This window comes from Hemiscyllium ocellatum, chromosome 21 (assembly GCF_020745735.1).
Source record: "Hemiscyllium ocellatum isolate sHemOce1 chromosome 21, sHemOce1.pat.X.cur, whole genome shotgun sequence".
Classification (NCBI taxonomy): domain Eukaryota; kingdom Metazoa; phylum Chordata; class Chondrichthyes; order Orectolobiformes; family Hemiscylliidae; genus Hemiscyllium; species Hemiscyllium ocellatum.
This window is the reverse complement of record NC_083421.1, coordinates 17,854,461-17,872,212: the sequence shown is the minus strand read 5'-3', so window position 1 is coordinate 17,872,212 and position 17,752 is coordinate 17,854,461. Positions and strand designations below refer to the sequence as shown.

At 43.2% G+C, this 17,752-nt stretch overlaps 1 protein-coding gene across 1 annotated transcript in view; it reads right to left on the bottom strand.

Annotated features, from left to right (window-relative positions):
- LOC132825777 (rab-like protein 6) overlaps window positions 1–17,752 on the bottom strand; it is a 126,267-nt gene that overhangs the window by 84,770 nt on the left and 23,745 nt on the right. The window contains exon 4 of the mRNA XM_060841243.1: window positions 11,498–11,550. Coding sequence (XP_060697226.1) covers window positions 11,498–11,550 — 53 coding nt within the window. The remainder of the gene's footprint in view (window positions 1–11,497; window positions 11,551–17,752) is intronic.

Below are 17,752 nucleotides of genomic sequence, written 5' to 3'. Positions count from 1 at the left end.
GTTACACTCTAATATGCCAATATTTTGGACAAGTTTGGACAAGACTTCTTTTCTGCACAGGACCTCCAACCAGCACTATATACCAGATGTATTGATGTTATTTTCTTCCTCTGGACCCATGGCGAGGAGTCACTGAAATGACTACACAGTGACATCAACAAGTTTCATCCCACCATCAGACTTACCACAGACTACTCTTGAGTATCTGTCTCATTCTTGGGCACATGTATCTCCATCAAGAATGGGCACCTCTGCACCTCACTCAACCACAAACCCACAATTAACCTCTCAATGCTTCACTTCTCTAGCTTCCACCCGAAACATATTAAAACAGCCATTCCCAATGGGCAAGCCCTCCGCATATAGAGGATCTGTTCAGATGAGGAGGAATCTGACGGACACCTGAAAGTGCTCAAGGATGCCCTCAGAAGAACAGGGTACGATGCTCAACTCATTGACCGCCAATTCGGACGTGCCACAGACAGAAACCATGACGACTTCCTCAGGAGGCAAACACTGGATGCGATTGATAGGGTCCAGTTGTCCAGTACTTCCCAGGAGCTGAACAACCGCACCATGGTCTTCGCAGCCTGCCACACATTACCAATGGGGATGAGCACCTTGCTAAGACCTCCCCTACACCTTCCTTCTCACTTTTTAACAACTGCCAAACCTTAAACAGACCTTATTTACAGCAAACTTTGAGAGGCCATGAAAAAGCCTTGGTGGGAAGGATTAGGGAAAAGGCATTCTACACTTGTGAGGAATAAGAGAATGATCAGAGAGGATAGGCTGATTAGGGATAGTGAATGGAACTTGTGCCGGGAGTCTGAAGAGGTAGGGGAGGCCCTAAATGAGTCTTTTGCTTCAGTATTCACAAGAGAGAGGGACTTTGGTGAACAGACTGATTAAGTGGAAGTGCTAGAAATTCTGGGAAGCATCAAGACAGATAAGTCCACAGGGCCGGACCAGATATATCCAAGGTTATACGGGAAGCAAGGAATGAGATTGCTGCACCTCTGGTGATAATCTTTGCATCCACACTCTCTATGGAAGAGGGAGGTGAATGTTGTTCCTGTGTTCAAGATAGGGAATAGGGAAATCCCTGGGAATTACAGACTAGTCAGTCTTATGTCTGTGGTAAGCAAGGTACTGGAAACGATTCTGAGAGATAGGATTAATAACTATTTGAAAAAACATAGATAGTCAGCATGGCTTTCAGAGGGGCAGGTCATGCCTCACAAGCCTTACTGAGTTCTTTAAGAATGTGGCAAAACAAGCTGACAAAGGTCGAGCAGTGGATGGATTTCAGTAAGGGATTTGATAAGGTTCCCACAGTAGGCTCATTCAGTAAGTGAGGAGGTATGGGATACAGGGAAATTTGGCTGTCTGGATACAGAAATAGCTGACCGAAAGAAGACAGCAAATGGTAGTAGATGGAAAGTATTCCGACTGGAGGTCAGTGACCAGTGGTGTCCCGCAGGGATCTGTTCTTAGGCCTCTGCTCTTTGTAGTTTGGGCTGAAGGGTCTGCACTGTTCAATGTTCACACAATCCGCAGGCAGTCAATGCAAGCAGTCAATCCATGTAACATTTTATAAATTCCTACTCTGGAAACAGAACCAATCTGATTCAAAACTGGGATACAGACTGACTTTAATCTCACACCTTTAATGCATTGTCTGAGCTGAGATGTCACTTTATTTTAATATAAAAAAAACCTTAAGTTATCTCGAGAATAACTGGAAAAAAGTTCTGAGATTTACGTATTAATGAACCTAAACCTGCAACCAATTCCAAAAGCTAAAAGACTTAACCAACAATCTAGGTTTGTTCAATAAATAATTTCAGTTGCATGACACTATGATCTTTTGCTATCAATTCTGTCTCTTCTGATTCTGCTCCACAGGTACCTGACGAAGGAGCGGTGCTCCCAAAGCTTGTCCTTCAAAATAAACGTGTTGGACTGTAACCTGGTGTTGAGTGTGTTTAACTTTAGCAGGATTCATGACTGCTCATATTGACTACCTTTTGTTCCACCCCCCCCAGAATATTTTCTCTAGTACGACCGGTGTTTCCAGAGATACACTGGAGTTCTGCACTGTAACTTTGGGCTAGCACAAGTTCTGTAGGCTAACCACGTGACTACCAGTCACAGCACAGTTTCACATGAGGCCCACTGAAGATGTTACCTAGTAAGGTAACAGCTTAGATTAGATTACAGCTTAGATTACTTAGTGTGGAAACAGGCCCTTCGGCCCAACAAGTCCACACCGACCCGCCAAAGCGCAACCCACCCATACCCCTATATTTTACCCCCTTACCTAACAATTTAGCATGGCCAATTCACCTGGCCCGCACATCTTTGGGCTGTGGGAGGAAACCGGAGCACCCGGAGGAAACCCACGCAGACACGGGGAGAACGTGCAAACTCCACACAGTCAGTCGCCTGAGGTGGGAATTGAACCTGGGTCTCTGGCGCTGTGAGGCAGCAGTGCTAACCACTGTGCCACCGTGCCGCCCCGTTAGGCAGTCCAAGGGCATAAAATTATGGGAAACTGGATAAACCATGATTTGACATCACAGCCTTCCTGTGAAACACCTACAAAGCTAACAAATAAGGCAAAACGTTTCAGTAAATGTCCAAGTGTTGCTGATTGGAGCAAGGAACATGGCACTGCTGTGGTCTGCCACGTCATTTGGCAATTTTGTCTGTTTGTTGGCAAATTGGGTTATATAGGGACTGCCTCAGGGATCTTGAAACTCAATGCAAACTTATGCTGGATCCTTTGAGTTTCAACTCACTGGAAATTTACTGTTGCAAAGGATGTGAATACGGACAGGGCAGCAACACACAAGTCCGATCTTATCGAACAATTATTTGTATTACCAGACAATCTGCAGTAAGAACATCAACGCCTACCACCTGTTACAAACACAATAACCTGACCAATCAGCAGTAAGAGGCTCCCAAATATTCCATCCTCCACGACATGGAGAAAGGTGACCAGTGGGGTTCCACAGGGGCCACTGTTGTTTGTAATATACATAAATAATCTGGAAGAGGGCACTGTTGGTATGATCAGCAAGTTTGCAGATGACACAAAGATTGGTGGAGTAGCAGAAAGCATAATGGACTGTCAGAGAATACAGGAGGATATCGACAGACTGGAGAGTTGGGTGGAAAAAGTGCAGATGGCTTTCAATCCAGACAAATGTGAGGTGATGCATTTAGGCAAGTCTAATTCTAGAGCAAATTATACAATGAATGGAAGAGCTTTGGGAAATGTTGATGGGCAGGGAGATCAGAGAGTGCAGGTCCATTGTACCCTGAAGGTTGCTGCACAGGTGGATAGAGTGGTCAAGACGACATATGGAATGCTTGCCTTCATTGGACGGGGTATTGAGTATAAGAGCTGGCAAGTCAAGTCATGTTAAAATTGTACAAGACATTGGTTCGGCCACATTTAGAATACTGCGTACAATTCTGGTCGCCACATTACCAAAAGGATGTGGACATTTTGGAGAGGGTGCAGAGAAGGTTTACAAGGATGTTACCTGGTATGGAAGGTGCTAGCTATGAAGAGAGGTTGAGTAGCTTTGGTTTATTTCCACTAGAAAAACAGAGATTGGGGGGGGGGGGGGGGGGGGGGGGGGGTGCGGTGTGTGGGGAGGACCTGATTGAAGTTTACAAAATCATGAAGGGTATAAACAGGGTGAATAGAGACAAGCTTTTTCCCAGGGTAAAGGATTCAATAATGAGAGGTCATGCTTTCAAGGTGAGAGGTGGAAAGTTTAAGGGGGATACACGCGGCAAGTACTTCACACAGAGGGTGGCGGGCGTTTGGAATGCGTTGCCAGCAGAGGTGGTAGAGGCAGGCACGATAGAGTTATTTAATTTGTGTCTGGACAGATGCATGAGTAGGTAGGGAGCAGAGGTATACAGATGCTTAGGTAAGTTTAATTCGGCTTAGGCTTGGAGGGCCGAAGGGCCTGTTCCTGGGCCGTAAATTGTCTTTGTTCTTTGACATCTAATCCCTGTTTTGCCTGTTCCAGCCATTCAGTCAGATGAGAGACCGATTATACTGCCAGAGTGACCTACCAGTCCTCCTTCACAATGTTGTTTTAAGTAAAAACTGCACATTTTAGAGAAAAGTCTTACATGTTGTAATAGGAACATAGTTTAACTCCACATTATCGGTCTCATCATGGCAATCTTCATATCTCCTCAGATTAATGCTATGGTACCTTTCATGCAGTCAGATGGACTAACTTCAGCTTCTAATTCCTGCTGTACAATAGAAATGCAACCACTCTTTTTCTGATCTGTGGTAACAAACTGACTCAGATACGAATGTTCCTAAGCTATCAGCTGCAGTAGGTAAGATCCTCAATAGCTCTTCCCTTACCTTCTAAATACAGAGAACAGGTGGACTCCATATGCACCACCCTTGTACTCTACTTCTCAAGTAATAGAGAACTGAGCCTCAGCAAGCCCAGAGCCCCAGGTACTGCTCAAAAACAGCACTGAGACAGTTTAAGCAATTTCTTTAGTGAACTGGGAATGCATGAATTGCAAGGAAAGTGAATACAGTGCAGTCTTGAACACAGAATGCGTAAGTTCCATTACAGGTCACTGACATTGCCATCATATCCACTACCAAACTTGGAACACGAGTCTTTAGCTAGAATAGCATTTCAGATCTCCCATTCCAGCTTAACACATGAACAACTACCAAAAAGACTATTAGAAATGTCATGATGAATGACCAAATGAAAAATTCAATACACCAGATATATAGCATGCCTGGGACATTTCAACAGCTGATAACCATAACGTCATGTGGGACCACATCTTTGTGGAGATTTCTAAAAAGCTTTCCAATGTGACAACATTTAGTTGCATCTAAATATAAAATGCAGGTCACACTTGGTGCAAATAATTTCAAAGCCAACTGATACCATCAGCTTCTTTTCACTGTTGGTAGATCATCAGGTTTGTGAATTAGCCTGCTCTGCTATTCATTAAGATCACAGTTGATTTGGATAGACCACATTCCCACCTACTACTATTCACCTTTCATCTCCTAGCTCATCAGGAATCTTCCTAACGGTCTTAAAATATTTAAAGAGGATGTTGTTGCGAGGATTGGAGGATTTAAGTCAAAAGGGAGAGGCTGAACAAGCTGGGGCTGTTTTCCCTGTAGCGTCAGAGGCTGAGGGGATACCTTATAGAGGTTTACAAAATTATAAGGGGCATGGATAGGGTAAATAGGCAAAGTCTTTTCCCTGGGGTTGGGGAGTCCAGAACTAGAGGGTATAGGTTTAGGGCGAGAGCGGAAAAATATAAAAGAGATTTACGGGGCAACGCTTTCACGCAATTGCAACATTTAAGAGGCATTTAGATGGGTATGTGAATAGGAAGGGTTTGGAGGGATATGGGCCGGGTGCTGGCAGGTAGGGATATCTGTCCGGCATGGACGGGTTGGACCGAAGGGTCTGTGTCCGTGCTGTACATCTCTAGGACTCTGCTTCCACCACATTTTCAGGAAGAGAGTTCAAAAGACTCCACTGCCAGAGGAAGTTTCTCCACACTCCTGTTTTAAATGGGCAACTTCCTAAACTTTAAGATAGCAACCCCTAGTTCCAGATTCTCTGCCAAGAGGAAACATCTGAGAAGACCGTGCAGATCTTACACACTGCAATCGCATTGCCCCATACCCTTCTAAACTCCAGCGAACACAAGCATCGCCTTTCCAACCTTCCTCATAAGACAAACTCCCATCCAAGAACAAAAACCAAAGAAGTGCAAAGCTGAACCCAAAACAAAAATTACTGGAGAAACTCAGGAGGTTTGGTAGCAGCACCGGAGAGAAAGTAGAGTCAACATTTTGGGTCCAGCGACCTTTTTTCAAAAGTAATTGCAACTAGAAAAAGTTGCTTTATATGGCCGGGGGTGGGGGGGGGGGGGGGGAAGAAGAGGAGATGGGGGTTGGTGGTAAACAATAGGTGGAGATTGAGGGGAGAGCGTGCAAGAGGGAACGGCAGTTGGGCAGATAAAGGAATGGATAAGGGTGACCCAGGAGAAAGAAAAGCTGCTAATGGGGACCATTAGTGTGTGAAAATGGGCTGGCTGTGGTGAAAGCAACCCATGTGATGGCAAGACCTGGTGGGTGGGACCTGGCAGACAGCATCTCACTTTCCAGTCGGCGACCCTGCAGCCTTGAGAACTCGATTTGAAGTTGCATAGTTTCAGGGCCTGAGCACATTCCCCCTTGTCCTCCGACCTGCTGTTTTCTCTTGCTGGGCTCGAACTCCAACTATCATTTACTCTTCCCCCTCTCCCATCTTCAGCATATGTACCAATCCTCTCCTCACTACAATTACTTCTGAAGAAAGGTCACTGGACCCAAAGCATTAATTCTGCTTTCTCTTCACAGGTGCTGTCAGACCTTCTGAGTTTCTCCAGCGACTCTTACTGCTTTTATTTATCCAGCTAACTTGCACTCAGTAACTTTTTTCATTTCTTTTTTAAAAGACGTTCTTCGCTTTGTAAAAAAATATTCTGCATAATCTTCTGACCTGCCACTGCATAATAATAATGCCTTTTCTTCGGGTTTAATATTAGCTTTAATGTGTTTAGTTAACCACAGAGGGCAAGCCTGCCAATGTTCTTTAAAGCACTGGTCACCAGTTCAGTCTAAGACTGCCTCCTCCCTGTGGGAACCTTGCCATCTGCAAAATTTTACAATATTCCATATTGAATATAGCAAATATATTCAAGGGAATTTCAGTCTTGTTCTGAAATAAGTTATTCCTACTTATAGAGTCATAGAGTTGTACAGCACAGAAATACAACCTTCTGTCCAACTTGCCTATACTGACAATGTTTCTCAAACTAAACGAGACCAACTTGCCTGAATTTGCCCCATATTTCTCTAAACCTTTCCTATTCATGTACTTATCTCAAAGTCTTTTAAATGTTGTCACTGTACCTGTCTCCATCACTTCCTCTAGAAGTGCAGTCCAAATACAAACCACCCTCTGAAAAAGTTGCCCCTCAGATCCTTTTTAAATCTTCCTCCTTTCATCTTAAAAATATACCCTCTAGTTTTGAACTCTCCCACATGAGGGAAAAGACCTTTGCTATACACCTTATCCATGCTTGTTATAATTTCACAAACCTCTAAGGTCGCTCATCAACCTTCTACAACTGTGCCCTTCTAGAACATAGAACAATACAACGCAGAACAGGCCTTTCGGCCCCTCGATGTTGCGTTGACCTGTGAACTATTCTTAGCTTGTCCCCCTACACTATCCCAAAATCATCCATGTGCTTATCTAAGAATTGTTTAAATCTCCCTAATGTGGCTGAGTTGACTACATTAGCAGGTAGGGCATTCCACGCCCTTACCACTCTCTGCCGCTAACATCTGTCTTAAATCTATCACCCCTCAACTTGTAGTTATGCCCCCTCATACAAGCTGACATCATCATCCTACAATTAAGACTTTCACTGTCTAATCTAATGATCATCTTGTATGTCTCGATCAAATCCCCTTTTAGCCTTCTTTCCAATGAGAACAGACCCAAGTCTCTCAGCCTTTCCTCATAAGACCTTCCATCCAGACCAGGCAACATCCTGGTAAATCTACTCTGCACCTTTTCCAATGCTTCCGCATCCTTCTCGAAATATGAGGACCAGAACTGCATACAATATTCCAAGTGTGGCCGCACTAGTGTTTTGTATAGTTGTAGCATGATATTGCGGTTCAGGAACTCAATCCCTCTACGAATGAAACCTAACACACTGTATGCCTTCTTAACAACACTATCCACCTGGGTGGCAACTGTCAGGTATCTAAGTACATGGACTCCAAGATCCCTCTGCACTGTATCTATAATCCCTCTGTACTCTTAACTTCCCCTTTTAACATTATCATTTATATTACATTGCCTTGTCCTCTGCCTTCCTAACAAAATGAAACACTTCATACATGACAATTCTCTGAAAAACCACTGTCTGTCACATGTCTGTCCTTCCATCGGCATTCTCTTTAAAATCTATCACTATTCTCACAGGGCACAACATTCTCAAGATTTTGTCATCTGCAAATTCTGAAATTATTTATCACACCCTTATTTCTAATCCATTAACAGAGAGCAGAAAAAAAGTGGTCCAAATAACAACCCCCTAGAGAACTTTATACATCATCTTCCAGGCTGAAAATAACACATTACCCACAACCCTGCTTTCCTTCCAAGTCACTGCTGTCCTTTTTATTCCATGAGTATTAACTTTGCTGATGCTTGGTGACCAGCACGTGGAAGGGTTTTCTCAGGTTCAGTGGAGATTTTACAGTACAAAGAGGTCCTTTGGCCATTGTGACTGCACAGGTCATTAAACATTCATCTGTTTTAATGAACTACCTCTTATGCTGTCTGTATCCCTCTTCATACCCACCTATTTTTTTTTTAAGTCACCTGTAAACTTGGCTACAGCACATTCACTTTCCACATCCATGCTAATCATATGTATTGCCAATAATTGTGACCCCTGCACTGATCCCTGTGGACTACCACTGTTACAGATTGCCATTGTGAAAATGCTCCCTTTCTGGGTAACTCTGTCAATGAACTACACAATCCTATATCATTGGTAAATACTCCCTCGAAAACTATGGGCTCTTACTAAATAGCCTCATGTGCACTACCTTATCCACTACCTTATCTGCAAATCTAAATCTATTACATCCATTGCTTCGCCCTTATATACTATGTTTGTTATCTGTTCAAAGAATTCTATTAAATTTGTCAGGTATGGTTTCCCCTTCATGAAGCCAAGTCGACTGTTATCATATTATATATTTTGAAATGTTCTGCTATTACATCCTGATATAATAGACTAACATTTTCCATTGACAAATGTTTGTAAATAAAGGTGATACATTTCCAGTCCTCTGGGACTTTTCCAGATTCAAAGCATTCTTGGAATATTATAATCAGTACACCACTACTGATTTTAATATCATACAGATGTACTTTCGGTCCAACTTGTCCATACCAACTGGATATCCTGAATTAATCTAGTCCCACCTGCCAGCACCCGGCCCATATCCCTCCCATGTGTCATGGGTAGCCAGCTCACCATTGGAATCCATATTCTAGCAGTGGTTACACATTTGTTGTGACATTGTACAAATAGATGTTTCAGAATTCATGGAGAAGTGGAGTCCCACACGTAGCAACAACTTTTTAAAACATTTTATTGACTTTTCAACTGTGGAGTAAAATTGGAAAACATTACTTTGAATTAAGAGGACTGCAGAAAGAAAATGACCACTATTTACAAAGAAACGACTCTTGCTGAATTTGCCTGTAGTTTGCAAAACAAGAACATTGAATGGGTGCAGAATAAATGATATTAATGTGTGTGAATATCAACGCCAGACAAAACTTGTTCGTTTTCGGGAAAACTCTACGCAATGACGACGGTTTGACAATGCCTAGTTTTTTCATTGAACAGGAGGAATGGTTTGGAGACAGAGCAAATGAGAAACAGCTTTTAGATTATGGTGACCAGTTTTTCCATGTAAACAGGAAGGGAGAATCTACCTTCTACGGAGAAAGTATCTAGAGACAGCTCTATCTCTCTCACCAACATCAAATGTACCAGTAAATCCAGCTTTTTTAAAAATTCATTTCTGGGATGGAGGCATTGCTAGCTGGTCAGTGTGTTGTCCTTGAAGGGACCTTTTAGAGGTTGGTATGTCTGAATGGCTTGCTTAGCCATTTCAGAGGGTAATGAGAGTTAATCACATTGGAGTTAGATGAAGGCCAGACCAGGTGAGGATAGCAGTTTCCTTGCCTGAAAGATTATAATGAATCAGGTGGGATTTCCTGAAATTGGTTTCAAGGTAGGCAGTCAACACTGAATCCCAGCTTTTTAAAATTCAAATTCCTCTATTTGAACCCTGGTCCACAGAACATGAGCTGAATTTCTGGATTAATAATCTAGCAATTGTACCACTATCCCATTGCTCCATACTCTATATTAACAATTTTCATCTACTCATTTCCATAAAACTATTTTTTGCATATCCCAACTGAAGGAACAAAAAGAAAACTTTCCAGAGTAGGATAAAAATCGATCCGAAATGTCACAAACCCTTTCTATTCTTATACCCATCCAGATACCTTTCAAATGCTGTCATTGTATCAGCCTCTACTTCCTCTGGCAGCTCATTCCATACACGTACAACCCTCTGTGTGAAAAAGTTATCCCTTAGGTCCATTGTATATCTTTCCCCTCTCGCCCTAAACCTATGCCCTCTAGTTCTGGACTCCCCGATCCCAGGGAAAAGACTTTGCCTATTTATCCTATCCATGCCCCTCATGATTTTGTAAACCTCTATAAGGTCACCCCATAACCTCCGATGCTCCAGGGAAAACAGCCCCTGACTATTCAGCCTCTTCCTTTCGCTCAAACCCTCCAACCCTGGAAACATCCTTGTAAATCTTTTTGAATCATTTCAAGTTTCATAACATCCTTCCGCTAGGAGGGAGACCAGAATTGCACGCAATATTCCAACAGTGGCCTAACCAATATCCTGTACAGCTACAACATGACCTCCCAACTCCTGTACTCAATACTTTGATCAATAAAGGAAAGCATACTAAACATCTTCCTCACTACCCTATCCACCTAACTCTCCACTTTCAAGGAACTACAAACCTGCACTCCAAGGTCTCTTTGTTCAGCCACACTTCCAGGACCTTACCATTAAGTGTATAAATCCTGCCCTGATTTACCTTTGTAAAATGGAACACCTCAATTATCTAAATTAAACTCCATCTGCCACTCGTCAACCCATTGGCCCATCTGATCAAGATCTTGTTGTAGTCCGAGGTTCACTACTTCGCTGTCCACTATTTATCCAATTTTGGTGTCTTCTGTAATCATGCCCTTGTGTAATAACTCAGGAAGCTCCACTGGAAAGGAGCATTGCTTATTGTTGAACACCAAAACAGAGCCACTACTCCTGGCGTACATAGACACGTCCCAGCCTAGACAAATAGTTCCTCAGACCCATCCCTGGATCTGCTTTCTATATTTTCTAATCAAGCTATTCATGAATGTGATGCCACACAACTGGATTCTATACAATATTCATATTCATTAATAACTAAATAACAACACTTTCTTTAATTTTGGAAGTCAGGGGTACAACTGGATGAAGCATTAGCAATTCTGGGATGTGAGATGTGAAAATGAGCAGAGCAACTAATGACCAGAGTGTGTTAGTACATTTAACATGTTTACATTGGCAGATTCCATTAGAAATGTCGACAAATATGACAATTCTAAGTTAGGTTTAGGAAAAAGGAATGGAAAAATGAACAATGTCTGTAAATACATTGTAAATAGTGCCTGCAATGGACATCCAACACATCAACAACAGGATCATGCAGCTCTCCAGTGTTAAGTTTAACTATACCTCTTGTGGGTCATTCTCCAGTTTCAGGACATCTCCTTTTTTCCGACTTTTACCTAAACAAAGGCAACAATTAGTTAATGGTTTACAAGTAGAATTTTTCCTCTCAGAAGCCAAGTATCCCAACAAACTATAAGGGCAAACACCTCAATTCAGTACCAGTGCAACAGCGCAGACAAAAAAAAAGGACAGTACTGGAAGCTTTTTGCTCCAAGACAATGGTGAATATGAACCCTCTGCCTGCTTCACCTGGGTCTCATTCGTTCTGGTTCACTTTCCTTCCCTTTACATTCTACGATTAAAATAAGATACTTTACTTGTATTACGTATGTCAAAGGTTAGATTACAGGCACAGAGTTAGAAAAGCTCTCTATACTGTCTCTTCAAAATATTGCAAGGACAGGGACAGCATGGGGTAAGATGCAGCCTAAAGCGCTCTACACGGTCTCAATAAACACTCCCAGGACAGGGACAGCAGAGGGTTGGATTTAGAGAAATACACCTTCTACTCTTAAGCTGAAAGCAAAACTCCATCCACATTGTCCCCATCAAACACTCCCAGGACAGGGGCAGCACAGTGTTAGCTCACGAGTAAAGCTCAGTTTGCGATGTCCCCGTCAAACACTTGCAGGACAGGCAGAACAAGTTCAATGAAAAGACATTCAATGCAAGCAGGAATTTATTTCAAAATACACAAACTAATTTTACAGCGACTGTTATTCCAAAATAACATTCCCCACAAGAACAGGGTAAAACCCGGTTCTTCTGTGTTTCCCCCATCATCCTTGATTTCCTCTACTGATCAAGAATCTATCTCAGCTGCCCAAGGGTTCTGTGACAAGGAGTTGTAAAGACACTGTCTGTGAGAATACAGTTCTCCTTATCTGAGTCTTCAATTGATGCCCGTTGGTCCCAGACTCTCCCATGAGGGGAACATCCTCTCATCATTTACTTTATCAAGACCCTTAAGAATCTGACATGTTTCAATGACATCACCTTTCATTATTCTAAACTCCAGTGATTAGAATCCCATGGTGTTCTCAATTCCTCCATATGAGAGATTGTTCCAGTGAACCTTTCCTGAACTGTCTCCAGTAAAATAATATATTTTCTTAAAGAAGGAGACCAAAACTGCTCAGGGCTCTAGACATGGTTGCACCAGCACCTTGTCAGTTACAGTAAGGTTTCCACTCTGTTATACTCCAACCCTCTTAAAATAAGGGACAACATTCCATTGGCCTTCTGATTATCTCCTGCACCTGTGCCAACTTAGGGTTTCACGTACAAGTCCTCCCGAGTCACTGTTGTAGCTTTCTGCATTTCTTCTCTATTTAAATGATACTATTCTTGTTCTCTTCCTTCCAAAATAAACAACTTCATGTTTCCATATTATACTCCATTTACCAACATTTTGCTACTTACTTAGCCTATCACTATCTCTCTGGAAATTGTTGCAACCATTTTGCAACCTGCTTTGTTTTGTGCTGCCTGCAAGTTTTACTGCAATACTGTGCCTTTCCTCCCCCAAGTCATCAATATGTATTCTGAACAGTTGCGGTCCCAGCATTGATCCCTGTGGAACCTCACTGGATATTGGTTGCCAACTTTCGATTAGATTAGATTACTTAGTGTGGAAACAGGCCCTTCGGCCCAACAAATCCACACTGACCCTCTGAAGAGCAACCCACCCAGACCCATTCCCTTACACCTAACACTATGGGCAATTTAGCATGGCCAATTCACCTGACCTGCACATCTTTGTGACTGTGGGAGGAAACTGGTGCACCTGGAGGAAACCCATGCAGACACAGGGAGAATGTGCAAACTCCACACAGCCAGTTGCCTGCGGCAGGAATTGAACCCAGGTCCCTGGTGCTGTGAGGCAGTACTGCTAACCACTGAGCCACCGTGCCGTTTTTAACTTGAAAAAGAACTCTTTATTCTGTTTCCTGCACATTAGCAAATTCTCCATCCGTACAATGTGTGCAGGAGGGTTTCCTGACAATATGTCGACAGGCCAACAAGAGGGGAGGCTATATTGGATTTGGTTCTAGGTAATGAACCAGGCCAGGTGTTAGACTTGGAGGTAGGTGAGCACTTCGGGGACAGTGACCACAACTCGGTGACTTTTACTTTAGTGATGGAGAGGGATAATCGTGCGCCGCAGGGCAAGAGCTATAGCTGGGGGCAGGGAAATTATGATGCAGTGAGGCATGACTTAGGTTGTGTGGATTGGAAAAACAGGCTTCAAGAGAAGAACACTAATGAGATGTGGGGATTGTTCAAGGAGCAGCTACTGCGTGTCCTCGATAGGTATGTACCAGTCAGGCATGGTGTAAAGGGCCTTGTGAGGGAGCCGTGGTTTAGTAAGGAATTGGAGTCCCTTGTGAAAGGGAAGAAGGCGGCATATGTAAAGATGAGGCGTGAAGGTTCAGTAGGGGCGATTGAGAGTTATAAGGTAGCCAGGAAGGAGCTAAAGAGGGAGCTAAGAAAAGCGAGAAGGGGACATGAAAAGTCTTTAGCTGGTAGGATTAGGGAAAACCCAAAGGCTTTCTATAGGTATGTCAAGAATAAAAGGATGACTAGGGTAGGTATCGGTCCAGTCAAGGATAGTAGTGGGAAGTTGTGTGTGGAGGCGGAGGAGATTGGAGAGACATTAAATCAGTACTTTTCATCAGTATTCACTCAGGAACAGGACACTGTTGCTGATGTGAATATGGAATCACAAATAATTAGAATGGATGCCCTGGAAATATGCAGGGAAGAGGTTTTGGGAATATTGGAAAGGATGAATATAGATAAGTCTCCTGGGCCTGATGGCATTTACCCCAGGATCCTATGGGAAGCTAGGGAGGAGATAGCAGAGCCATTGGCCTGGATTTTTATGTCGTCATTGTCAACGGGAATAGTACCAGAGGACTGGAGGATAGCGAATGTGGTCCCATTGTTCAAGAAAGGGAGTAGGGATAGCCCTAGTAACTATAGGCCAGTGAGTCTGACTTCAGTGGTGGGCAAAGTCTTAGAGAGAATGGTAAGGGATAAGATTTATGAACATCTGGGTAGGAATAACGTGATCAGGGATAGCCAGCATGGTTTTGTGAAGGGCAGGTCGTGCCTCACAAACCTTATTGAGTTCTTTGAGAAGGTGACTAAGGAAGTGGATGAGGGTAAAGCAGTAGATGTTGTGTATATGGATTTTAGTAAGGCGTTCGATAAGGTTCCCCATGGTAGGCTAATGCTAAAACTTCGGAGGTATGGCATTGAGGATACATTAGAGGTTTGGATTAGGAATTGGCTGGCTGGAAGGAGACAGAGGGTAGTAGTTGATGGATTATGTTCATCTTGGAGCGCAGTTACTAGCGGTGTACCACAAGGATCTGTTTTGGGACCATTGCTTTTTGTTATCTTTATAAATGATCTAGAGGAAGGACTTGAAAGCTGGGTAAGCAAGTTTGCGGATGACACAAAAGTCGGTGGAGTTGTGGATAGTGAGGAAGGAAGTGGTAGGTTACAGCGGGATATAGATAAGTTGCAGAGCTGGGCGGAAATGTGGCAAATGGAATTCAATGTAGCTAAGTGCGAAGTCGTTCACTTTGGTAGGAATAACAAGATGATGGATTACTGGGCTAATGGTAGGCTACTTGGTAGTGTGGATGAGCAGAGGGATCTTGGTGTCTATGTACACAGATCTCTGAAAGTTGCCACCCAGGTAAATAGTGCTGTGAGGAAGGCATATGGTGTACTGGGCTTTATTGGCAGAGGAATTGAGTTCCGGAGTCCTGAGGTCATGTTGCAGTTGTATAAGACTCTGGTGAGGCCTCATCTGGAGTATTGTGTGCAGTTTTGGTCGCCATACTATAGGAAGGATGTGGAAGCTTTAGAACGAGTGCAGAGGAGGTTTACCAGGATGTTGCCTGGAATGGTAGGAAGATCATATGAGGAAAGGCTGAGGCACTTGGGGCTGTTCTCATTGGAGAAGAGAAGGTTTAGGGGAGATCTGATAGAAGTGTATAAGATGATTAGGGGTTTAGATAGGGTAGATACTAAGAACCTTTTACCGCTAATGCAGTCAAGTGTTACTAGGGGACATAGCTTTAAATTAAGGGGTGGTAGGTATAGGACAGATGTTAGGGGTAGATTCTTCACACAGCGGGTTGTGAGTTCATGGAATGCCCTGCCCGTATCAGTGGTGAACTCTCCTTCTTTATGTTCATTTAAGCGGGCATTGGATAGGCATTTGGAAGTTATTGGGCTAGTATAGGTTAGGTAGGACTCGGTCGGCACAACATCGAGGGCCGAAGGGCCTGTACTGCGCTGTATCCTTCTATGTTCTATGTACCAATTTCAACACCACCAACTCCTATGATTTAACCTTTTGAGAGATACTTTGTCATAGAGATGTACAGCATGGAAAGACCCTTCAGTCCAACCTGTCCATGCCAACCAGATATCCCAACCCAATCTAGTCCCACCTGCCAGCACCCGGCCCATATCCCAACAAACCCTTCCTATTCATATACCCATCCAAATGTCTTTTAAATGTTGCAATCATTCTAGTTAAATGTTGCAATTGTACCAGCCTCCACCACTTCCCGTGGCAGCTCATTCCATACACTGTGTGAAGAAGTCGACTCTTATGTCACTTTTATATCTTTCCCCTCTCACTCTGAACCTATGCCCTCTAGTTCTAGACTCATCAACCCCAGGGAAAAGACTTTGTCTATTTATCCTATCTATGCCTCTCATGATTTTGTAAACCTCCATAAAGGTCACCCCTCAGCCTCCGACGCTCCAGGGAAAACAGCCCTACCCTATTCAACCTCTCCCTGTGGCTCAAATCCTCCAACCCTGGCAACATCCTTGTAAATCTTGTCTGAATCCTTTCAAGCTTCATAGCATCCTTCTGATAGGAAGGAGACCAGAATTGCACGCAATTCCGAAAGTGACCTGACCAATGTCCTGTACAGCCGCAACACAACCTTCCAACTCCTGTATTGAATACTCTGATCAATAAAGGAAAGCATACCAAACGCCTTCTTCACGATCTTATCTACCTGCGACTCAACTTTATGCTATGAATCTGCAGTTCAAGGTCTCTTTGTTCAGTAACACTCCCCAAATCCTTACCAATAAATGGGTAAGTCCTGCTAAGATTTACTTTCCCAAAAGGCAGCACCTCACACTCTGGAAGTTGACAAATTCAACTAGGTCAACACAATGATCATAGGACAAGCTAAACATAGGACAGCCAGAGAATTCTAGCAACATGGCACTTGGCCACAGACTCCATCAACAAGCACACTGACCTCGACCCAATACACGGCCACCACAGTGAGCAATCGGAACCAGCAGAAACAAAACCAAGTGAATTGCAGAAGGCAGTACAGCAGCGCTCCACAGGAGGCTACAAAGCACTGATTACGTCACCTAGACAGAAGACAAAATATCTGCAGATCAACTTCCCAGCTTGAACATAGCCACGACTACGACATTACAAGGAAGAGAATCACCAGGGAGAGAGAAGGGGAAGTGTGTGTATGAAGCCAAAGAAAGTTGGCAGAGTGTTAAAATAATACTTCACAACTGTCTTCATTCAGGAGGAAGGTGCAGATACAGAATTCAGGAAGATGGACTGGAAAGTTCTTGAGCAGATCTCCATTTAGAGAAGCAAAGTTTGCTCAAAGACAATCAGCAATGTTTTGTCAGATGAGGTCATGTCTAAGAAATTTGGTAGAATGTTTCAAAATGGTGACCAGGTGTGTGGATGAAGGCATATGGCAGTCAGTATAGTTAACATGAATTTCTGCAAGGCTTTCAATCAAGTCCCACATGGAAAATGATAAAGAAAGTAAAAGCACATGGGATCCAGGGTAATTTGGTAAGATGTAGCCAACATTGGCTTAAAGGCAGGAGACAGACAGAGGGTGGTGGTAGAAGGCTGTTTGTGTGACTGGAATACAGTGTGCAGTGGTGTACTACAGGAATTAGTGATGGGTTCCTTATGGTTTGAGAATTTCATACATGTAGAGGAGAACATCAGGGGGATGAAGAATGAAAAGCAAGTTTGTGCATGATTAGTCAGGTGGTTGACACTGAGGATGGAGGTCTTAGGTTACTGGAGACTGTAAACAGATTGATCAGATGGATGATCAGTGCCATATGGAATTTAACTAGGATAAATGGGAGGTGATGTGTTTACAGAAGGAACAAGATAAGGGAGTGCTCAATGAATGGCAGAACACTAGGTAACTCAGAGAA